Source organism: Bombus flavifrons, chromosome 9 (genome assembly GCF_040668555.2).
Source record: "Bombus flavifrons isolate JBK064 chromosome 9, iyBomFlav1_principal, whole genome shotgun sequence".
Taxonomy (NCBI): domain Eukaryota; kingdom Metazoa; phylum Arthropoda; class Insecta; order Hymenoptera; family Apidae; genus Bombus; species Bombus flavifrons.
This window is the reverse complement of record NC_138450.1, coordinates 10967495-10992383: the sequence shown is the minus strand read 5'-3', so window position 1 is coordinate 10992383 and position 24889 is coordinate 10967495. Positions and strand designations below refer to the sequence as shown.

The window sequence follows — 24889 nt, the reverse complement described above, 5'->3', positions numbered from 1 at the left end:
GAGCAGCTCGACAGGATCGCGGAGACCGTAACGGGGAGAAAGGGAGTATTACGGATGGTCAAGAAAGAGAGGTGAGTGAAAGGATTCCGGTTGGGATACGCTGGTAGATTCGACGCAGAGAGTTTATCTAACTCGGTCGTTCTCCTGCTGTGGCTGCTGGGCGTTGTGTTGCACGTAACCAGATATTGCATTCTTTGACTATCGATACCGTCTTCCTGCGGAACGAATCACCCTGCCCACCGTCACTTTCACTGCCACTTCCCACGAATACGCGGTAAACTGCTACACTATTGTCTTACGCCGGATCAGGAAATGGCAATTTTCAAAGGATCCTGACCACCTTGTTTAACGCTAGAGTTTCTCGTGAAAGGAAGCAACATTGTTCCAGCATGATTATTTTTAACGATCCAGTTACCACGATGATCGACCGATGAGTGCGTCACGATCACGCGTTGTTAAATAATCTTTTACCGATGTGACGCTAAAACGTTCGTTCGATGGCATAAGAAGAGATAGCTTCTTTCCGCTCAGCGCGATTAAACGTAATGCGCAATAATAATGATAATACATATAGCCGCATATATTCTCGGAGTCTTATGGTACAATATATTTGTTGGTGAAAGCACACGTTGCACTTTCTATTCACAATGTGCCGGTTGAAGTAATCGATAAGTTTCGCAGAAAACAAACTTTATTTGTAACGAGAATAAGAAATGAGATAAACCATCACCGTAACTATAACAGAGAATAGAAAAAAAACATTCGTGGTTATTTTACGTGGAAAGCGTTTAACGACCCCAAGGATGATGACTCGATTTTCCTAATGACGCGAATCGTACGGCATTTGCAACAGCTTCCTCCTTGGCAGCGATTATATCTTTTTCCTGTAAATTAACAACAGTTCGGTACACCAACTGCCTCCGTTCAAACTCGTGTAAACTAATTGACGATTTGTCACCTTTGCTTCCTGCTCGCTTTGACTGATCTGTTTGTCAACGTCCTGTTTCTGTAACTCAGCAGCCGTCGCAGCAGCGTTTCTCTGAATGGCAGCAGCCGCAGCTGCTTCCCTTGCTGCGGCAACCCGCTGTGCAGCTGCAACCGCATCCTTCAATGACGCCAATCTTTGTTGCAAAGCTACTAACTGTTTTGCGCTCGATTTGGCTTCAGCTTCGGCAGCAGACGAAATTTCTTGCGATCTGTACATGTAAATAGTCGACGAACGTATTAAAGTAATTAATTTCACTCTTTGGAAAACATCTTGTGAAATGCATGCACTTACCTCGCCACAGCTTCCCTTGCCGCAGCTTCCTTAGCCAGAGCAACCTTCTGCTGAACAATGGCAGCTTGTTTAGCTTCTGCTACCTTATGCTGCGCCCGATTTACATTTTGATTTGCTTCCTTCGCCTGTTGAATAGCTTTCAGCACATCCGGAGGATATGCAACGCTGGGTGTGCCACTAGGTGGTTCCCTTAACGTCTGAGATTAACGAGAAACCACAGTGTGAAGCAAAGTGCGGACTTTCTTAATTAAAAGGGATGCAAATTAGTCTGCCATACCTGAAGAGCGACGTCATGCGTCGCTTGGACCTGAACTTGCGGTAAGGGAATATCTGGCACTTTTGCAGCATTCCAGGGAGTTGGTCCAAAACTGTTTGGAGACCATGAATCGGTAGAAAAGATTGGCTCAATTCCAAGAAAGTCATAACCAGATGGTCCTAATATAGTTACGCTTCTTTCCTTTCTTTTTGGTGGCAATTTTGGCTCCGCGATGCTGACCAAAGCGAATGCAACAACGATCTGAAAAATTTTCTCCGTTTCCTTAATATCACTGCCTCGATAACAGCGAGATTAAGAAAAAGATTTCAAGGTTTGAAATACTTACTACCATGTAGGTGATCTTCATGCTGGAAGAGTTGTAGACGATGTTATCGATGATACTGAGTTGTCCAACTCGTGGAACGAGTATATATACAGATTGCAATTCGTAAGAGAACGCTCCATCGACATCGATGTAATGACAAAATTAATTGATGCAATTAAGAGAAAATGTAAAAATAGGAATACCGCGGGAAAATTATAAGCCTTTGTCGCTTAATGACGATTGGTCGTGGTGTCGTTGCTGTACAATTAGTCTCCGGAAGACTGGTTATTCGTTCGGAAATTGATGAATCGATGTGGCTATGTTATATTTATATCAAGAAACATATCAAGAAATAACTACGTCTCGCACATTTCCGGTAGGCCATATCCTTCGCGCGAGAAGGTCAACTTATTCGATCGATATCGCAATATCTTGCTGATATGTTCTTACAAAGAGGTATTTTTTCCCATGGAAATAAAATAATCCAATATCTAACACTGTTTTAGTTACGACAAAAATTTATGTTCAATATATTATATACAAACAAACATAACAATATAAATAACATATCAAAACTTTAGATAAATTATATGCACTGAGCTCAGTATACAGCATAATTAGATTCTAAATACTAACATATTTTGGTAAATCATGAGGTCATTCGCATATTTAAGATGCCGCGTTTCTTTTAGGTAATTTGTAGCCAAAAGATCCTCCGTACGTCGTCTCGGGCAGCAAGCTGAAGCTTTTTACAATATCAGAATTAAGTCCTTCAGAGTCCTTGAAATCGTGGAAATTTTTGAAATACCTAAAATTCCTAAAACTTCCTTCGCCCGAAGGATCCTCGTAATCATTTCCGTTTCCTTTCGTTGAGCTCGATCCATATTCTACTTCTGGAACTTCTTTCAAACGGATGTACTCTACGATTATGCGCTGCTTCATTGCTTGTTCTTTCCTTCAAAGAACAATATTTAATTAAAGAACACTTACCTTGTCTTGGCAATTTCTTTCTGTACAATGTTTCAAACTCTTCGTCGATGTTCTTGTCAAGGTATTTAGATGCGTTCGCATCATCGGACGTTTCTTCAGTCTTTTGTCTTTCATAACCATGTCTATCATCGTTTTCTTCATCCTCTTGCCTACTGTAAAAACTTTTTGATGGCGCGCGATCCGAGTTATATTTAGTTGATGGCGCTTGCTCGTCGTCATCCTCATCGTTCGACGAAGAATAATCATGATATTTGGCCTTCTTATCACCTTCTGCGTTACGATTCTCACTCGAATATTTGCCAAATTTTTCGTCGTATTGCTTGAAGGGAAACGAGGTCGATGGCTTAAAGTTACCTTCTGTTGCTGGCGCCTTAAAGTATTTTCCAGATCTAGTTTCGTAGTCGTCGTCTTCCTCTGAATTTGCTCCGTATTGTTTCTCACGAGGCACGTAATCTGCACAACAAACTCGCTCATTAAATTAGAATTATATTCTGGTAAAAATTATATTGCTGTATACCTTCGTCGTTATCGGCGTCATCCTCGTCGTCGTCGGTTTTAGGCGGCGGCGCAGGTTTCTTTTTGTCAATGATCTCCACGTCAGATCGAATTTCTTGCGCTGGCGTAGCATGACGTACATTGTCAACAGATTGCACACGTTGAACGTTATCGTGTGCAAAATGCAATCGCGACTGAGGTTGGATAGGCTGATAAGCCATCGGTGAGAAGCTACTGACAGTTGGGTATACGTCTACCGCGGCGCCTTTGTATTGCGGAAATTGCGCGTTGTTATCTACGGTGGAAATTGGCACCACTTGACCCTGAAAACTGGAAAGCGGCGACAGGAAAGGTGTACTCAGTTGTACGCTGTTTAGCTTCGGCGTTCTAACTGCGAAATTGAACTGTTGATCTACAGGGTTCAACACGAGTGGTTGGCTTTGCGTACTGGTCAAGTACTGAGGTAACTCTCGACTCTTTTGTACTTGAAGTATCGGCAATGAAGGTTTCTCGTTTTGGAACATAGGCGTGTAACTCTGCGATTCTGAGATTTTTGGCAACAGGTAATTAGTCTTATACACGGGAATTTGGAGATTTGTATCTGCAAAGAGAGAAATCGATCGGAAGGATTAACGTTAGTTGAAGTAATTGATTGTTATACCTGTTGCCACATTTTGGTTAAACTTTGGTTGGCGGTGCGTACCGGCTTGTTTCAGCGGTCTAGCAAAATCGTCACCTGTAGTTTTATAGCCAGTTGACATGGTAAACAAATTATCAGAATATGGCAATAATCGCTCGTTGTTTCGAGATTCGAAGGAATAAACGGACAATGGCGAAGTAGCATACGGCGGTGATTGTTTAAAGTTATCGCTGTACGCTAATGGAATGCTACCTCCGACTAACGGAGATTCTTTCACAATTTGAACGTTTTTATAATGCGATGGAGATTTTGCATTACTCGAATCAATGCTTCGCATATTTGGCCCGATCGGTTGAATTTGATGAGATTTATAATCTTGAAGAACATTGTGACCAGTTTCGACCACCCCTCTTTTTGATCTCGCGAAGCTTGAAGACAAAAATTGATGTTCTACTCCTGTAGCCGAATTCAGCGTCGATACGATTAAAGCGGTAAAAAATACCTGCAATATATTCAACCATTCAGACACATATTACATTAACAATCAATCGTCTAACGATTATTTCCTCACAAAATTCACTAATATAACTATCGTAAATAAAACAGATCACAGAAGACGTACCAACATGGCACCAGCTTAATCGACAACGACTTAATAGATACCGACGTTTCTTCTTAACTGACTGCAACGCAGGCTTCGAGATCTTTTATATTCAGGGATTAGCGATGCGATACAGTCGAATGGATTTGACTTTTCTGTAATTGACAAAAAGCGTATCGAGAAAAACTGAATTATATCTCCGTGACTCTCTCTGATTGTCGATGCTTAGCAAGCGTGTCAACGACCTAACTCCTCGCTAATTGATATTTCCTCGATTGCGTGCCTGCGATGCAGTGAATAATTATTGCCTTCGCCGTGACTGCTGTCTCCCTGATAATAACGTTTCAAGAAAAAAATAAATTAAACCTTTCATTTAATAAAATTAATTTGATACTCTGATGCTTGCAGTCTACTAATTGCAGATCTGTTAAGACAATACGCACCGCAGTATTCTTGAATAATGTACACAGTGCATTAAGTATCTTACACATAATTAAAGATATGTTAAAATGACTTTAGAAAAACAACTTTGTTAATAAATTTAATACGAACGTGTTCCAACGTACAATACGGCCATGGAATTCACCGGAAGTACAATTAGCTGACCAATATTTGTTGTTCATAGTTCCCATGAAACTACTCAAGCATATCATTCTTAGGTTGTAGACTGAAAGAACCGTAAAAAAATTTCTTTCTAATTGCTTTCCAGCTATCTTTTCTAGTGAAAGTTACAGCCTATCGCGGTAAATATACATTCTAGAATTGATGCATGAACTCTGTCACAAATTGAATCTATCACAGCTAGTGCAACGTGTGCAGGAAACCGAAAGAGGAATCAGTATGTCGATAATTGCAAAAAAAAAGAAAAGAAAAAGAAAAAGAAAGAACAAAACCATGTAAGGATAAAGTCGATTACGCTATATACAAGTTTTCCTTCAGCTAATCGATAATTATGTTGCTATCGGACAATCACGGTGCAATTACCATCCTTTTATAGATCAAGTTGTAACTCTTCGATTTAATGGAGTAAAGTTAGAAATCCGGATACTTATCAAATATCATGGCGATTAAGGGAAACACTCTTCACACTTTCCTGCCCGCCTCGTACGGCAAGTGAAAATAATTCAAGATCCATGTAAAATTCTCTTCCAACAAAGTAGTTTCACATCGGTGACGTTTAATGCAAAACGTTTGCTATATTCTCTTCGTCGATTATGACAAATTAACGATGCTCTGAACAACGACTAACGCCGAAAAATTAGAAAAATTGGAGCTTTGAATTATAATTTAAGTTGGCCTCGTGCGCTTTTATGATTAGCACTATGCTATAAAATTTATTTATTTCAATAAGTATTCGACGTAAATAATCAAGTAGATGCATAGAGTAGAAGGCTAAAATCAAAGACAACTATTACTTATAATAATTCAATTTTGCAACTTTACATAACATTATCGAGGGATTTTTACAAGAATTATACAGTGATGGTACAAGGAAATTGCGTTGAATAAAAAAAGATAAAGTGAATCGATATTTTTCATTTGTAATTAATATATATATACAACAATCTCTAGTACCTTGAAAACAAACAATTGAAACTTTCTCTTCAGTATCCATTCGTTTAAACTGTTGTAACTCTTCCAATATTATGTAAGATAATGTCTAAGTGAGTTGTCGATAAATGTCATTCGTAATCACGCGACAGTTTCTATCCGACGACGAAAAGAAATAAAAGAGAATGGATGATCGTTTTACAAAACGTAACACTCATTCGTCTACTTCTTATTTTTGTTCATTTATCTATGCTGTTTTTAAATTTCGTACTGCCATTAAAAATATTTAATAATACGAATTTTCATATATCTTGATTTTATAGAACCTTTTGTTAATGTTTCAATCGACTTGCTTTATAAGATTAACGAAAAGAATCGGTTCACATTGCTAATTGAAATTCAGACTTAAACGGTTCTCTTTTCCGACGAAGATCTTCGAGCGCTGGAATCGGTCTGCCCCAAATTCGAATACAACATACCATCGGTCACTTTCTGATAATAATCCTTCAAAGTATTGTCGTAAAATTGCTGCTGCGTCCGCAGTTTTTCATTTTCGAAGAATTTATTCAACTGATTTTTGTCGCGAAAGTAGTTTGGCGTGGCTCCGTTGGGTAACTGTTTGTTTTTCATCAATAAACCAAGGAAATTATGCACCTTAGGATGATTGTAAGCGTTCTCTTTACCATCTTTGTGCTGTTTGGACGCTTTAGGGAAATTGATCGTATCACGAGACAACGTGGAGGGCGAGGCGTGCGAATCAAATGGGGAACCTTTTCTGAATTGCTTCGAATCTTGCGTGGTGTCGTGTTTCGGCGAGCCATCGGTGTGAACTGGATCGATATTTGATCCGGAAGAGTCAATACTTGATTTATGGGACAAATTACTTCTAGAATGTGACCTTGGCCCATGGTGATGATTATGTTTATGATTATGATTATGGTTATTGAATCTGCTTGGTCCCGGTCTCTTTTTCCCTGGTTTTCCACGTAAATGACTTTTTGTACGATGCGAATTTAACTGCGGTGGTGTCAGGAAATCTCTGACATGTTTCGTATCTCTAAAGTCATTGTTCGATCCAAAATTATATTTGTCTTGATCTTGAGGCCTGCGTTGTCGATACGGTTTGTTATTTCCATGGGAGGAGCGCAAAGAATTCTTTGGATTTTTCTTCAGCATTTGTTCCAACGCGGCTATCATCTCTTCCGGCTTCTTACCAGGTAATTCGGTTGTTCGTACCTTTGTTTCGCTATGATGCGCTTCCAGTTGATCTTTGTTTTGCCTAGAATCGAACAGCGAGGCTTTCAGTCGTTGCAGCTCGTTCTTCAGTTTCGCGATGTCTGACAAGTCAGTAGCGTTATTACGATTGTTCCCTGGTTTTCGATCGTTGTTCCACTTCTGAGAATTATAAATAGTCTTCAGAGATTCCTTGAACATTTGCTCCGCGTACGTCTTCAGATCTAAAGTTAATTTCGGTTTTACCAAGAGTTCGCTTTGCGCAGAAATAGAAGGTTTAAAGAAATTACCTCCAGGCAGCAATGGGACTAAGTTTAGATTTTGTTGAAGCGGTTCATTGGCGTGCAGTTTGTTGTTCAACGCATTTTGATTTTTTACGACATCCATGTTCGGGACGAAATTGATCGGGTTAAACATAGGTTTGTCCTGTGACTGGTACGCCTTCAGATCGTTGCCGATGCCTTGATTATTGTTCGAACCTACATCCGTAAATGCATTCATCACATTCTGCACGTTCGTGGATTCGGTAGTCGAAAATATGGCTGGTTTAGCCGTAACGAAGCTGGTTGTGGAGAACATGGGAATCGAGGTGGTTAAAACAGCAGTCGGGTAATTCATCGACTCGTAGGAATTTATGATCGTGGTATCTATCGGGTTCGGTTTGATATTCGGATTGACAATTTCGACGTTTCTCGTGCCAACGTGCGGCAAATGGGCATTCCCGATGATTCCTGAAACACTTGGTGATGCATTTAACGTATTAATATTATCGGTACTATGACTAGCCGTGTTATCGATCATTTGATACGCGAGGGATGGAAGCTTGATGTTTTTCAACGTTGACGCGCTGTTATCGAAACCGGTATTTTGTCTCAAGTATTGCTGGCCCTGATCTCGAGATTGTTGCAACAGAAAATTCGCTCCTTGAATGTTCTGCTGTTCGGAAAATATTTGCGGAGTACTCGCCGATAACGTTGTGAACGTTGGCACAGGATTGAAGACCGCTGGTAGCAAATGCGTCGTTTGGAGATAGGTTTTCGTTTTCGGCGCTACGTTAACGTTTTTCAACGACTGTTGATATAGACTGTCCTGTACCTGAGACTTAACTCCTTGAGAATTGGAATTTTCCAAATAATAAGGATTACCATTGAATGTTTGCCCTTGATCGTCATGGCCGACAGCAAAGCTTGCCGAGGCCAAGAAATTCGTGCTTGTACCGGGAAGCATGGTCTTCTTGTTCTGCGATTCAGAAGTTATTAAGTTGATCTTCGTGACTGGTATAGTCTGTGGCGTCGGCGTAATCGTGGGCATCGTTGGAAGCGGTTGCACCTGCAAATTACCGTGACTAATAGGATTTTGGCCGTGTATCCCGTGAGGATTCACCTGAATATAATCCGAGCCGATGACCGGAGTCTGCATCAACGTTGAGATGGTCTGAAAAGTTGGCTGCGGGAGTATTAGCTGCGGCATATGGTTCGCCGACATTTGATTCGAAGTAGTGACGACTGCTGGCCGAGATGTAGCCGTGCCTTGAGCATCTTGAGCCGAGATGCTCTGCAAGTTATGGTTTAAGTTCGGAGTAACCGCAAAAACTGGAGCGACTGTATTCGATACGTATTGGGGCTTAAGGTTCGCGTGCATCGAATTGTGGAAGTTATTCTGGCCAACGATAATATCTGGCAGGGGCGTGGATACTCTTATCTTTACATCGTTGCCGATCACATTTTCGCCGGTGTTTATCTCAGGAGCGGACGTGCTTACCGCGTTAAGTGGCGTGGCTGAAACGATATTGTGCAAGATTGCATTAGAGACGTCGAAGCCTTGACTGTTACCGATCGCTGTTGCGTGATCAAAGTTTGCCACTGGTACCAAGTTCACTTTGACCGGCACGATAAGTTTCGGTTTCTCAAGTTGGCCGATTTCAATACCACTCGAGTGAGAAATCTCAAGGTTCGGAGAAATCTGGTTCCAGCTACCGCTCGGCTTGAAATTAGACTTCTGTGATTTTACGTGCCTCATTTCCGAGGCCGAAAATCTGCCATCGTACCTCGTGTCCTCGTAGCTATCGTCTTGATCATGATGCCGATCGTCGTCTGCCCATGAATTCCCCCTTACTTTCTGACGATGCGACTTCGATCTCGATGAATGATGTCTCTGACCCTGGTTTTCCTGCTCCGCGCTATCGAGATTCCCTCGATGTTCTTTCGGGAGCCGCTTCGAGCTGTTGCTAGGTCGTCTTCTGCTCTTCTGAACTCTTCTAGGTCTCTCCGTGTACTCCCCGTAATCACCTTCATCCGACACGTCTCTCGAGTCCTCGTCGCTTCGAAATCTTCCATCTCTGTTGTTCATCGTGTAACGATGCGACACTTCGGAGCTCACCGAATCGATTATCCTCGAAGTTTGGTGATTATCGGTATCGAAATTGGATATACTGGACGGCTGATGAAATTTGTAATTTGGTTCAGTAACCACGACAGGATGGGAAAATTTATGATTCTTCGGAACTTGAGGGGACGAAGGCGCGATGCTGTAAGAATCACCGTCGTTCTTCGCGTTCGTCTTCAAAAAGACACTAACCTCGTCGTTCAGCCTTGGGAAGGACGACGCAGCTGGCTCGTTTTGTCTAGCCGCGCTTTGTCCGTGACCGTTATAGCTGAGAACATTCTGCTGTTGATAATTGTTGCCAACTTTCTCTTGATCGCGACTCTTCTTCCCTGTATCCTTCGCCGAATTAGGAGAATAGTAATAGCTATGCGAATTATCTTCGCTGTTATTTTCGGACACAATTGTTCCATAATTTCCCATATAATCTTCCACTTTCTGCCTGTTCCCTTGAGTTTTATGTTTCGACGTAGATCGCGATTTTTCGTTTCCATTTTCGTTGATACCCAACGCTTCCTCGTACAAATCTGTATAAGTAGCAACCACCGGTGTGTCGTTCCTAACTTTAAGCAGCTCGAAATTGTTCTGGTCCCCTTGATACTCGAACGATCTACGATTTGCGCTCAAATTAGGAAAGTTTAAAAATATTCTCGCTTCCGTGGAATAAACAGGATCGTCCTCGAGGTTATCCGTTTCTCGTGCAGCCGTCTGTTTGTCGGTGTTGGCCGGATTTACTCGCTCGTTTAAGAAGTTATTCCAAGTAACGTTAATTGATTCTTTCTCTTTTCTCAACGACGTGACATCTGGTTGCTCGAATGGATCAGACGGAGATGGCGACGAAGATACTAATATAGGTACAAACCCATTTGAATTTTCATAGTGTACGGTGGTATCTATCATAGATGTTATCAGCTGGTTTCGAAACTCCGGTTTCTGTTCTGGCTTCTCCGCATTTTGCGCCACGTTCTCCGACGCAGTTGCAATCTGATCAAACGCCGCTTCATCCCGCGAGTGCGTGTTTCCTGTTCCTATTACGTGCGGCCAGCTCAAAGACAAGAGTACAACCTGCACCGAATACAAAGTTATTAACAATAAAAGTTAAGAAAACGACTATTTCCATTTAATTCGCGTACTCTATAATTGAATTTTCTCGTATCAGCCGCAACTTGTTCATACCATGTACAAGTGATCGAATAAAAACTCAATCGCGATCGAAGTACGTTAAGTAAAACTACGTTTCACTGCCCGATAAAGTTCGCAGTCCCGTACATCGTGTAACATCGATCAAATTGAAACGTACAGGAGATGCGTTTTAAACCGATTTATCGAATGCTTTTAACTAAAACGCTAACTGGTTTGAAGAAAGTCGACGCACCGGTGGTCGAAAGAAGAAAGCGCTCCGATTATCACGAATTTAAGATAATACCAAAATTAAACGGAATGACCGGTGAAAATAAATGGCGGTCATTGGGCTGACCTAGAAAAAAGAAACATACTAGAAAAGTAAAATGCGAGAGGCATGCGTGTGTACTGTGACAGTGAAGGACTGAATGTGCACGGAAGCAAATCCTCGAGAACTTTCTCACCGATTCGCAAAAACTAGATGTTAATTGAATCTCTTGGAATTTGGACGATTTTCAATTTAAGAATAAAATATAGCACGAAGAAGGAATATTTCAGTCGAAAAGGTTATTAATGGAAATCGCCAGTAGAGGGTAGCAATTCAAATTAAAGTGGAACGTTCCTGTTTGACATTCGACGGAGATAATTGGGATATAAAGTGAAATAATCACAGCTAATAATGAACTGCTTCGGACAGAATAAAATTGCATTTAATTGTCAGAGGATAATACCATTCCCGACTAATAAGTGGACGTTAACCACATAGCAATAAATTTCGTTCTACTTTCGGGCAGACCAAAATAATCCGGCACACGAGGTTTCAGTCGCCCAAGTGTTCAAAGAAAGTAAGATCTTTCCTTTGACGTTTAATTGGCTAACACGTACACGAAGCAAATTAGGGAAAACACCAACGTCGAAATACGAAGAAAGAAAGTGCTCCAATTACGCGGGTCTGTGTGCGTGTTTAGATACACTCTATAAACCTTTATCGGCATTTTATGTTTAATTTTTCGGATATATACGAGACGGCGTTGGATTCTGCTTTTATATCGCGATTTAATTTATCCGGTAGCTTATCGTGATTTTCATCTTCTTACGGCATTAAAAAGCGGCGGAACAAAAGACATTACGATCTCCGATTTAACGTAGCATAAAAGTACGAATCTCTTTTCATTGCGATTCGAACAGGCTGATCTATTACGAGAAAATATTTGGTCGTCGACGCAAGAATTAGCGTATCGACGTTTAAGAGAACTACACTCGTTCACGAAATTCTGACTGTTCGCGATCCGATCGTCACAATTCACACAGAATCGAATCGGCACTTTTTGTCGAAAGTTTGGTATCACGTACTTACGAGACAAAAGAACATTTTCTTAGCCGGAGCAGGAGCACCGTTTACCCTCTAAAACAGAAACCACGATTAAGATGGATCGATTGTCACCGAGCTTCGCGTTGAACACATTGATCGCAACACGGGTTTTTCTCAGAATTTCTATTGTATAATCCAAAAGATCTTGCGAGCTGGACCTCCACGCGAGAACTGAGCCACATAGTAGACACGCGATTTTCTTTATACACTCTGGTAGCCAAGTGAAAAATATCGTTCTAAATATTATCCTATAGTCCACCAGTCGGAGGATACTTTCATTCGCGACACGCGACCATCGCTGAGAAATTGTTGTCCGTAATAACTGCAGGATGCGACCACGCATCATTATCGTGTACACCACGCCAAGTAGCTGGAAGAAGACAAGTAACTTAGGCTGACTGATCGCACTACGCATTCACATTCACGAATATTTCATATCGTAATTAACGATAGTCTATCGATTAATAATATATAACTCGTTAATCTTTCGTATCCCTCTTATTATATCTCTGCGTTTTGCTTATAAGCTTCGTTGTTCGAGGTAATTATTAGTAGACTCAGAATTAATATATTTCGAACATCATTTTTCGGTGGAATCGATACTATCGGATACAAAGAAATCCCAATTAGATATAAAACTATCACAAACTATAAAAGAATCACCTTAGATGGTCAGTAGTTTTTCGACTGGATTTTATGCGCTCTAAAACACACGCATTATGCGCAGCGCGCTTACTCCTCCCGATGCAACCAGTCTCACACGATAGAAACGTCGGCTGATGTCGGTGTACCATGATAGTACCACGCTCGACCATTCTTTGCTGTGTAAGACCGCACTCGCAATCGCTACAGTTTAATGCCTTGTGTCTAATTGCCGTGCTCTGTAGATAGGCGGAGATGTTATCGTTGCCTTTCGTTGTGAAAACGTGGCATTAACTGCGCCCTACGACCATCGCAGCTTCAGTTTGTTCATCTGCACTTAACAAATAATTAATGCTAATTACCTTCCTCTCCCAACCGTTTCACGTATATTTGTCCTTTCTTCTTTCGTTATTTTTTTTTCTTTTGGATGGGAGGAGAGACAGCTGAGGAAAATTCTGCTGATCCTGCGCACAATTTAGATTTGATCTATACCTCGAGGCAACTTCGATGTTGATGTCGGCGTCAACGTTGCGAAGAATGCGTTTTAAGCTTCTCGGGTATCGGCGATGTTTGCATATATGTACAAATGTATGCTAAATTCGCATCTTTCACTAGGTGAATCGTGAAACGAATAAAAAGCATTAGAAATTTCCCGCGGGATTTTACTTTTCTTAAATTTTCTACATTAATTAGTTCTAGAGTTTATGTTAAATAGATAATAATGCTAAGTGTCATTAATCAGATCGATCAGATTGATAACGGGAATTATCGAAAACATTTCGTGTGGAGACTGGGTATGGTAGAAGGGGAATCGAAAGTAACGAAAATTAAAAAGACTGTGTTTAAGCAGCGCGTGGAAATAATATCGTGCAGTGCGATAAATATCGCTAATGATCTCATTAAACTAAATTTAGAGGAAATGAAAGACTCGTTTGCTTAAGTACGAATTTTATTTAATTAGATAGATATGTATACAGAGGCGTAAATGTACGCTTTATACCAGATCCTTAAGAACTAAGTTTATAAGGTACCTTCTTGAAGTAAAAAATTTGGTTATTCATAGGTTAAATTTCAAAGCGTTGATCCACTTTGAGCACGACTAATTCTTCGAAAATTTCAAACGTTCAGAAATTACTCCGCAACTCTCGAAGAAGCGGCAACCGCAGTAGGTACAGTAGGTCGCCAAACTTTATTGCACAATCCCGTATTAAATACTACCGAATCACTGTCTTTAATAAATCGTACTCCCTTCAAGTTCAATGGCACAAAGCGTCTTACAAAATAATAGTAGATGTGCCAGACACGTCGCTTTCGCCTGAGCCTTGACTGCCCTCTTTCCTTTTTCTATGGGCCATTAGTTGTTGACCTTGTAATTGGCATATCTTGGATCTTCTAAAATTTGAACGCTTTTAGTTTTCTGCCGACCGCTTGATCCTTGGACGTAACGACTATTTGAATCATCTAAATTGCTAGCTTCGTAACTCGATTTCCCAACGTACGAACTTGAACTGTAAGTCGGTGATCGTGCATCGTCTTGCGTCAACCGAATCAGATCTAGAACGGGGCTCTTATTAGTCCCAATCGTCGAATGTTTGGAAAAGGATTCAGACCCGAGATTGTACGTTGATGGTTGTGCCAATTGTTGAATGCTCTTAGCATACTGAAGCAAGTATTGTTGAAGCAGAGCCTTCAGATTGATATTCTGCGTGTCTTTAGTCTGAATAGGAGAAGCACCATCGACTCTGAGTATAATGACCGGTATCAGAGAGTTTCCAGCTTGCACGAAAGTCGGACGAACGTTCAAAATAGACGAAGGATTTCTAATATATTCAGAGATGGACGGGTTGTAGTTCAATAAATCCGAGTACTGTAGGTTAGAATAATCGTTTAAATCGTTGTTGCTGAAACTTTGTTTCTGCGATTCCCTATTTTCTGCAAGTATCATATCCAGATAGTTCTGTATTTTTGGATTGTACTTGGGTGTAGTTCTGGAGAAACTGGAGAAAGAGTTGACAGGTGTTGTGCCGTTAGTAGTCGGTTCTGTCGTATATTCCGGATTCGGGCTATTCACCATGTATCTTGACAAAGTTTGCTGATTACGTGAACTATGATTGATATTGGGTCTGGTCGAGCTAGGCTTCGTCTTCTCCGCTGAAGTTGACGAAACGGGGGGAAAAGAATAGGAGGTTGCTAGGTTGCCGTTGGGTTGGCGCTGTTGCGCCAGGTTTACATTTTGCCTCTGGCTCACTAAATTCTGATAGCCGAGTCGATACACTTGTTGCAGTGGCAAACTGGCCGACAAGGATTCCGCAGAAACGAATGGATTTGGCTCTCGTCCGGTTTGCTCGGATATTGTAGGAAATTGCACCGGCCCCTGCGATAAAATATTATTTTCCGTAGAGCTATTTTCATAAATCGAATAAGGCTCCTGGGTTTTTGTGGGTTGCTGCGCCAACGGGTGCGAATATTCAACGTAAGTAGAAGGCGGAACGTCGGAGACCCTGCCGTCCGGATATTTCCAAAAGACTTTGTTCTCGTAGCGGATTCCATTTTCCACGGTGTACTTGGGACTGTTTGAGTGTGGCGAACCAACCCTTGGAAAATGAGGATCGTAGTTCAGTGGAGCGATCGTAGAGGAGTCGATATTTTGAGAAACGGAACCGAAGCTATGGGAATTGATATTGGATTGAATATTCTGTTTCTGGCTTGTGTAAGTTTGCGCGTTCCCGTTATGGGAGAAAGGACTTGCGGTAACATAGTTGAACGAATCGCTCTGTGAACTGGCAAAGTTCGCAGCACCAGGAGTTACATATTTGAATGTCTCGGTGACGCCAACAGGCAAAGGTGATTGTGTCGTAGTTGGCAAATTATTATTCCTGTATCCGGAATTTTGAATTGCGAATGAGCTGACTGGAGGTTTCGATGTTGTAAAGAAGTTTCGATACGATTCGGAACTAGAACTTGTTGCGGCTTTTTGCGGCTTCGTTCGTAATCCGAACACGGACTCAGGTTTCGTGGACCGATGAAAATTCAAATATCGGAGATTCGCTTGACTCTGGCCATTAATCTCGGAGTATGACGTAGCGAAAGAGTTCTGTTGCGTACCAAAATATCCTTTTTGATTGCTTGGCTGTACCCTTTCGATTATCGTCTTTGGTAGGAAAGGGCTAATCGATTCCTCGATGCTCACCGTGGTCCCTGATTTTCCGGCTGGAAAATAGTAGTTGTATCTTCTCATTTGGATGGTGTTCGTGTTGAGACCATAACCGAGACCGCTGTTCACCGTACGCTTCGATTTCTCCTCGGAAGTGACATTTTCATCCTCTGTGTCGTTGCCGAAATCTAGTAGTATTATTGGTGGTAAAATCGGTAAGTCATCCGACCGATCCTCTTCGTCCTTTGAATCAGATTTCTTCGAAACGGCATCGTCGGTATCGTCTAGAGGGGAGCTAGTGGTAGACTTGTATTCTCGATCGTCATCCGCTTCGGAAGGTAGAGACTTCCCAGAGACGTTCGACGAGCAGAAACCAATTATGAGAAGAACCATAGGAATCTGAAAGCGACGAAAATCGTATGAAGTATGAACGGACGTGTACGATAACGAGAAGGTAGTTATCGATCTTACAGCTCGATACTCCAGTAATGATAATTTTACTTTCACTTCCCTTCCTTTAGCTTCATCGTAGAATGTCATACGTTTTTATTCTTAACACGGACGAACGTTTATCAAACAAACTTATAATTAACAAAGGGAAATCGATGCATTTTTTGCGCGATAAGTATTACGAGGTCTACTTTAACAGGAAAAAGTGTGAATTTTTACAAGGTCACAGTTAAGGCCAAGTATCCGGTTGGCAAGTAAAGAGAACGAGTTTCGTACGGTGCACACTTGTGATTTTCACCGCTTTCTTCGGTAACTGTATTCCTCCGCTGATATTCCTGTATTTCGAATTAAAGTTTTACTCTGGATTTCAGAATAAAAATATCGCAAACTTGAAAGATCGTTTTAAAACAGTCGTAAACAAGTTGCATCTGTATCTAAGCGTGCTGTTATGAATCTTAATTTTCTCTAAGAGACGCCATTAATAATCTCCAAGTGACAGGTAAGAAAGTTACTCGAAAGGCATAGACATTATCGCGTTATACTCTTTTGCACTCGGACCGATTACCATAGAAATTATTTAATTTTGAAATCGCTCAACCTACTGGCTGAACGCTACTGCGTTTCGTAACAGAGAATGATTATTCGGTAAATGGAGCGTCGCACCATTTTCACCAAGGTTTATCTTTCGACCAGGTAGAAAATCAACCGTTACCTAATAACGAACAACCCGAATAGATTTTATGACAACCGAGAGTCGCTGTTCCTGTAGTACCTTCAAGGACTTTCACTGACTTGCTCAAGAGCATCTGCCACGGTTACTTTGCCGGACCTGCGCGACCGTAGATGGAAGAAAATAAGAAACACTTTCTCCATAATGACCGATTCAGAAGAGTTTCGTCGACAGAAAGAATTTAATTCTATCAACGGAACGATGAATTATTTTGAGTTGATATCGTTGGCAAAGACGACATTAAATAAATCGGTGTAGCTAGCAGTCAGTTATATCGACGTGCTCCATAGGTTACTAGATCTTGTACGAAATATGGCGAGATAAGCGAAGAAACGTACGTTGGAACGCATACGAATAACGTCATTCGTATTATCATTCTGAGCGTTCCGAAAAACTAATAAGGGTGATCCTTCATAAACGAGATAAGGTAAAAGTCATATTCCGTGCACGTAAAACTATTATTCGTTTGTCCTACCCCATCACTTCACAATTTGTATCTTTTAAGCATGAAACCAGTATTATGTGCGTAATATAAATCATTTTGAAATTTCGTTGTCGTTATAATGAAATACGATAATCTCGATTATATCGATGAAAATTGAAACCTTAAAGAATTCTGTATAACATACACGTAGTATATCTAAAAGAATTTTCTACGATAAATGTTCACATATTTGCATCAGTCACTTAATCTATCTATCACTTTGCCGTTTTATAATAACTGCGTATAGAGATGTTAAACGTCGAATGGATTAGCTGGCAGGTGTGACGCGTGAAATTTCCGAAATATAAAAATAAAACGTTTAGGAAAATGTCAAAGCTAAAGCGAGAAATCGGTGTACTTACGTGTATCACGAGAATCTTCATGATGACGGTCGACCTTAAACCTGTACGCTTGACTCTTGGTCTTCTCGCGTGTATTTGGAACTGATGAAGCAGTGGCGGCTACATCCCACCTTATATGCCTTCGCTTGAACCGCGAGAGGGACACCACGATTATAGTTTCACCGCTGTAACACACTGACATTCTTTATTCGATACGTATGGAAAGACATCTGCCAGTAGCGTAGCGACACCGCTATGGCAGTGTGCTCATCCTTGGTTAATATTTCGACACGAAGAAAGCTAATGTCACGATATACATATTCGTAGTTATGATCGCGACAACGAGATTAAAGCGACAATTAATTATCGTCCAAGGCGACACGTGCTTTTTCATCGCTAATTAAGACGTGCAAAAGATTGGCCGAAACTTGATAAATTATTACAATTACGCAAATTCTTAATGCTACGTCATTTGCTAACCGTTGGCTAAAAATGAAATGACTGCAAAACAAATTTTTATTGCTACGTAACATTTATACCGTTGTGATATTTTTCTTAATTAGTATACAGCGTGTTAATAAAAAAAAAAAGTTAAAATGTTTGCCGAGCTGAAATTTCTGGCAAGTAATATCAAAAGCCTGCACCATTGGTTTTTTCCTCAGGATCCGCTTTCTCATTTTGGCACACGGCGCCGGCATCCGCGTAAATAGCTAAGTGGTTGTGCCTCTGCCTTGTGTCAACAGCTCTCTATTCGAATACGTAATGTGATGGCGATGCTTTTATCATAGTTACACTAACGCCATAATCGGAGAAATGGGCCAATAAATTATTTAACTTCAAAGAAGATGGAATATTAGAGGTTTCAGATACTTTTAATTCATAAATTTGAATATATTCGTTACGATTTCCGTGACAAAATATTTGACGATATTTTTTGCTTTTTATCTTTTACAATTTACAAAATTCTCAATTTACGATAGGTAACCAAAACATATACTAATTCCTTTAAAACTTTTAATTACTGAACTGTTTCATCGGATGTAAAAATTGCACCTAATATAGAACAATGATAGTAAATGTAGAACAACGTTCCTTTTAATAAGAGTTTATTAAAAAATTGCGTAAAACGTACACCCACAGGTATATAGAAAAAAAAAACGAAAGACCAACAAAGTTAAACATAAGTACGACGTTTACGCTTGTGATTGAAGGATCTTCGATAAAAGACTAGATGCGACGCCTTTTATTGTCGGCGGTATATCTTCACTCGCTTCTCAACTGCAATGAACGTCGAAGCTTCTATTAACAGTATCTACTGACCATCATACTCGACGATCGCCAATTATCAGATAAAGAAAAGGCTCAATGGATTAGTCAATCTTGCGTTTCTTGTATAAGAAATTTTCTTTCGATGGAAGAAAACCTCTTTCCAGCTTTATCGGCCTCTCTTGATATCTGTAACGAATATTTATTTTAGCAAACGTATCTAGGAAACTGGCGGACTAGGAAAACTTTATCCGCATATATAGCTCGTTGCAAATAATAATTTCGTACTTGGAAGAATCTTGGGCTGCGATCACATTGCTTGGAACGTACGAGTCTAGCAATGATCTAGGCTCGGACGAGCCTACGTAATTTTGTTCTGGAACAGGTTCTTCGTCGTGCGACGAAACGGGCGTCAAAGACGTAGCACTGGATTTGAAATCCTGCGCTGGTATTTGAGGTGGTATTAGATCGGCATTTGGTTCTTCCGGATCCTGTTATGATAAGTATATTTATACAGCAGAATCTTTTAATCAGAAGGAATTTCGTTGCCTTCCTATTACAAATTCCATTTACTTCCTCGCATCGCTACGAACCTTGACGTAATTCTGAGTCACGCTCTGACTGTTTTGCTGCCCCAGACCTTGATTCGGCAGCTCATCAGCAATTGATGCCGCGGAATGCAACTCTTCAAGCGGCGCGGTGTATTTCACGCTGCCTTGCAAAGAATTATCTTGATCGTAGCTAGGTGGACGAGCGTAAACGTCACTGTAAACTGGCGTGGCATGCATATAAACCGTTGCGGGTTGAGTGTACACTAGCTGGGAAACGTACTGTGGCTGGGACGGAGCAATGTACGCTTGTGTATATAGAAGTTGTCTTCCTTGGGCATACGCTTGATCCGATGGTGCGTAAGTTGGCACGCTGAATAACGCAGAGCTAGAGAATTTCTTTGAGTTAACGGGAGTTGTATAAACCGCACCCTTCGTAACCTAAAACGATGAAAGTTTCTATTTAGTTCTAGTATCGTTTCCAAAATTCCACAAATACTACGAAGGTCTATTTTCTAACAATTATTTCTCCAGATATTAACCTTGGTCGAAGAAGCAGCAGGTACGCTATTGTATTTTGGTGCGTACTGTATTTGGTAAGTTTGCTTCCCAGCAACTATTGGCTTTTGATTTAGCGTTGACGTATAGAGAGGGATGGATATATGATTGGTCGCTGCTGTGGTTAATCGCGGTACCAATAATCCGGTTTTACCAGAACTTACGTCTAAGTTCGGGTAATAAGTCAGAAGATGCATCGTGGGGATGTCGATGTATACCGGTTCTGTAAAAATTTCATTAAAGATTAAATTAAGGTCGGGCCGACCTTAAATGTTGCGTTCGTGTTTCACATTGTCGAGACCTTTATTCACATTTCTCGCGAAGTTCGCCGAAACTGTTTTTTGTTGTGCAGCCTGCAACTGATTACCAATATTCACTTCCGGTTGGTAAGTCAATTCTTCCGACTCATAGACATTTGACGTGATTCCTTTTGGGGGTAATGGCGGCTGCTGTTGGTATTCGTTGTAATATCGCTGTGGTAATATTTGTTGAGGCGAGATGTTGTTTTGCTGCTGATAAACTTGTTCTTTCGCCGCGTACTTGTTGGGGTGAACGTACGTTTCTGGCTGGAACTAAATAAACATGAATTGAGTTAATCACCGATTACATGATTTGACATGATTTGTGACATTTGCAACGTTTGTTTTACATTTTGCACTGGAGGTGGGGTCACGTACGTAACCGATGAACTAGTCGGTGGTCCATGATATTGATTCGGTACTTGGTAGTGTTGTTGGCTAAATTCTGGCTTTGTAAGGAATTTTGATTGCTCGGTCCGTGTAATGCCGGATTTCGATATACCTTCCACTTTTAAATTATCCCTTTCTATGTCCTCCAAGTTGATCTTCTTTTCTCCATTCGCACCGATGCACAGCAAGCCCAGCATCAAATAAAATTTCTGCAAAATAAATAGCAAAGTATCGTGTAACTAAGAAACTGGAAATCGTTTCTATTCAAATATAATATTACTAAAATAAAGTAAGTCAAATTTGAAATGCAATATAACTATACGCGATAGCGTAGATTGCAGCGGACGATAGCCATTATTTATATTTGGTCATATATTTGCTTCTTAACCATTGCGTTTGCTGGTAAGAAATGAACTTGTATCGGGATATACTTTCACTGATCACGAAGTTCTTGGTCAAATATCCGGTATGGAGCACTCTTTTATACACTGCACCTGGATGCAATCTCTCCGGGGGAGGGTTACTCCCGTAAGCGAGTGCATCGCGTCGTCGATACGAAAAAGTAAAAGTTTATGGTTCTCGTATTAATTGCGATGCAGGTATTATCAATGTGGCACAGCCGAAATTTTCTCTTTTCATACTTTATCTTTATCTTAATTTATACGAAGATAAGACGTTGTACAGATTTCCAACGTAAATAATAGCAACTAATAGTCCAAAAGAAGAGACCACTGGTAATTAAGATATTATGAGACGACTAGAAGAGCACTTACCATGTTGCTTTAATTTCAGAAAGTATGACCGCGACCCGAAGATTCTAGCTCTACTACAAAACCAATGTAGATTCACCTTCTCTTATATAGCCTTTACCCCTACCAGCAGTATGTATGTATATCTTGACGGGGCACATTTCACTCGTGTATCATAGCGTCTTTAGTGGCCCTCCTGGACCACGTGATAGGAATACCTGCTTCACTCAGATACAAGTGAAGGGACGGAACATCCCTTTCATTATTAAAAATCATAGAACGTGCGATGTTACGTGCACGAGGAAAAAGGAGCATTCCAAAACTTGGTCATATATAATACGGTCGCTATATATATAGTATCGCTAATACACTTCGTATAATATGCTAATACACTTCGCACGATTAAAAAATCAGTACACATCGAGTATCTGTCCTGAGAGATATTAGTTTTCTAATTTCTAGCTTCTCGTCGGACGCTATGTATTTCCCACGATGTACCAACCACGATAATTAGCCGCGTTTAATTCAAGAAAAACAAGCAGTTTAGTAGACGTTTACCTGTGAGAACGTATCGTGAAAAGTGAATAGAAACAAGGATATACTCCGTGGGGATCGGAAGCCGATCATTAAATAGATCTTTCTAATTTCCATTCGGACCAATTCGTGGCAAATGCATTGTCAATGTAAGATGTGCGCCAAACATGGCACAATAGAAAGTAATCTGCTTGTAAATCGTTTCGTGTTTCCCAGTACAAAGATTTAATAATTAATTTATCGGTTAATCGGCACATCGGTCTGTGCACTTAACCTGCATTCGACAGCTTCTATAATATAACACTGGAAATATAATGCGATCAATTTGAATCTGTTTTACAAATACGTATATTCCGTATGTACATAAATAAGTAGTCTATGGGCGGAAGTAGATACAATGCTGGAGAATTTACGAATAAAAGTATCTAAGTATAGCCTCTCTTCGCGATGATTAAAAATACAAGAAATAAAGTCGCTATGAATACTTGACTCGAACAATTGAAGGGTGTGCTCAATATATTCAGAGAGAGACTTAATGATCGTCAAATTTAATGGTGACCGAGCCTGAAACCATTGTCTCGTGTATTATTTCAAGAAGAGAATTTCAATGGGACATTCGCCATGCTTAAAGCAAAAAATTGACGCGATTTATTAACACAGAATAAAATGAAAATGACAAGTATGCCTGGACGCTTTTAACGTCCGGGAAAATCTTTCTCGCGTATGAGTGAAATTTACAGGAAGACGAGGCGAAATATATCTACGCGGGAAAGAAACTTGGAAGAAAAAGAGGCAGGTTACTTTTCACTCTCAACGGCCTTCGAAAAATTTGTTTGAAATTAACGGAAGGAAAGGAGATCTTGCGGAGTCCATCATTTTCTTCGTCGCTCCTTGTTCGTGTGTAGCGCGTTTCGCCAGCGATGTTCACGTTTCCGCGAACCCTTTCCTCCGGCTATGAGTACAAGTACGAATACACACGCTCGTCAAAGCAGGAAAAAAAAACACTTTCTATCCGCATTCTGGGTGTGGAAGCAGGGAGAATGATCTAATAAACGATGACCGGCTCGCTTGTACCTTCAGTCGAATTATCTTCAATTAAGCCGAGGAACTTTCTCGACCATACTACGGTAACGATTGCAGCTTGACAGTTTCAGGATCATGATCTTGTCACGAGGCAACGGATAGTATGAAAGGGAGAGAAGACACTCATTCTTTCGGGTGGGTCACTTTCTCGGCTACAACTCCATAGGCGATTGTAAAATTAATAGAAATTTTATGCCCGACCTCCTACACAAAACATAATATGAAACTCATTTGATCACTGTAATTTACATTATGTCAAAGTTATCGCATTTATTGCCTTAAAGTAGGAAATTTATTACACACACCAGCGAGAGAGAAATTTAATTTTATGCAGACTTGAAATTGAAGATGTTTAGATTCCAGCGAGCAATTATGATATCAAAGAGCTGTACGATTTTTCAAACAGAATCCGAAACGATTGCCTTCAAAGGGAACGTAATTGAAAGACCGCGTATGATTAAAGTTTGGCAAACTAAGATAAACTAAAATAAACTGAGATATTGTAAACACGAAGCAATAAAAATGCTGTCAAAAAAGTGATACCATCGAGCTTTCAGGTCACCGTGTATATAAGGGATCGAGATCAAACCCAGCCACGAGAAAGTAAGAGGCTCGGCTCGTTCGATTTTATTTTCGACCACCGACATACTCGCTGGGAATGTGAGAAATAAAACAAAACACTGGAACTCGCCACTCTCTCTCACCTGCCACGATGTACAGTTCGGGTGATTCCGCTGAATCGCAATCTCACTTCCCCTTTCCATTACCGCGCCCAAACGATCGACCGGATGCTGCCGAGATCCGCATCGTTTCCTTTCATTTGCCTTCCCGCGTACATCTCCAAAAGGTCGAAAACTGCCGATCGGATTAAAATACGTTCACCTATCGTACATTGACCCGCGTTTACGATACGTCACTCGACACGAGCGCCAGATTTTCATCCAGGATATCATCTAGTTGATATTTAAATAGAAAGGACTTTCAAACAAGTTAGTATTTCGCAAAATGATCGTTACGAGATTTGGCAAATGAGACGCGCACGATGTGAATATAAAGAAGGAAGAACGAAAGTCACGCGTGGAACAACAACAATATTTTATTACTAACAATGACAAAATGGGTACAAAATTTGCATAAACGTAGGACGTAAAAGTCTAATAAATATCATTGCGATATGTCATAGGTGACAAAGATCATGACATCGGAATTCCATCGAAGTAAAAAACGAATAAAAGTGATACGTTGTAACATGAAGATCGTATATTGTATTATAGAATATGCTATGAGGTACGGCATCTTGTGCGATCTGTCAGAAAAGCGGATGATTCCTTTTTTAAATTAACCCTCATATTGAAAACACACTGATGGCAATCGTTGAAAAAGTGAGAGAAGAACGCTTAATTAAATTATAAATA

At 40.5% G+C, this 24889-nt stretch overlaps 5 protein-coding genes across 5 annotated transcripts; all 5 read right to left on the bottom strand.

The window, feature by feature from the left end:
- Positions 1-673: 673 nt before the first annotated feature.
- LOC138183330 (tol-Pal system protein TolA) lies at positions 674-2124 on the bottom strand. The gene is made up of 5 exons (XM_069120057.1): positions 1885-2124; positions 1557-1796; positions 1280-1476; positions 959-1196; positions 674-884 (listed from the first exon to the last, which is right to left on the bottom strand). The coding sequence occupies exons 1-5, from the start codon at positions 1900-1902 to the stop codon at positions 789-791; spliced, it is 789 nt and encodes a 262-aa protein (XP_068976158.1). The 5' UTR covers positions 1903-2124; the 3' UTR covers positions 674-788.
- A 401-nt stretch (positions 2125-2525) lies between these two features.
- Positions 2526-4613, bottom strand: LOC138183263 (uncharacterized). Its single transcript, XM_069119933.1, has 5 exons — positions 4608-4613; positions 4007-4487; positions 3368-3946; positions 2851-3303; positions 2526-2780 (listed from the first exon to the last, which is right to left on the bottom strand). The coding sequence occupies exons 1-5, from the start codon at positions 4611-4613 to the stop codon at positions 2530-2532; spliced, it is 1770 nt and encodes a 589-aa protein (XP_068976034.1). The 3' UTR covers positions 2526-2529.
- A 1929-nt stretch (positions 4614-6542) lies between these two features.
- On the bottom strand, positions 6543-13061 carry LOC138183262 (putative uncharacterized protein DDB_G0293878). Its single transcript, XM_069119932.1, has 3 exons — positions 13038-13061; positions 12232-12279; positions 6543-10817 (listed from the first exon to the last, which is right to left on the bottom strand). Exons 1-3 carry the CDS (start codon positions 13059-13061, stop codon positions 6543-6545), a joined length of 4347 nt encoding a protein of 1448 aa, XP_068976033.1.
- Positions 13062-13831: 770 nt separating this feature from the next.
- LOC138183075 (uncharacterized) lies at positions 13832-18173 on the bottom strand. Its single transcript, XM_081833749.1, is given in 2 exon segments — positions 13832-16441; positions 18069-18173. Coding segments are annotated over 2 exon segments (2304 nt in total). The 3' UTR covers positions 13832-14242.
- Positions 18174-19417: 1244 nt separating this feature from the next.
- Positions 19418-24823, bottom strand: LOC138183260 (uncharacterized). Its single transcript, XM_069119931.1, has 7 exons — positions 24818-24823; positions 21027-21317; positions 20721-20958; positions 20404-20642; positions 19907-20302; positions 19602-19804; positions 19418-19502 (listed from the first exon to the last, which is right to left on the bottom strand). The coding sequence occupies exons 1-7, from the start codon at positions 24821-24823 to the stop codon at positions 19418-19420; spliced, it is 1458 nt and encodes a 485-aa protein (XP_068976032.1).
- Positions 24824-24889: the final 66 nt, after the last annotated feature.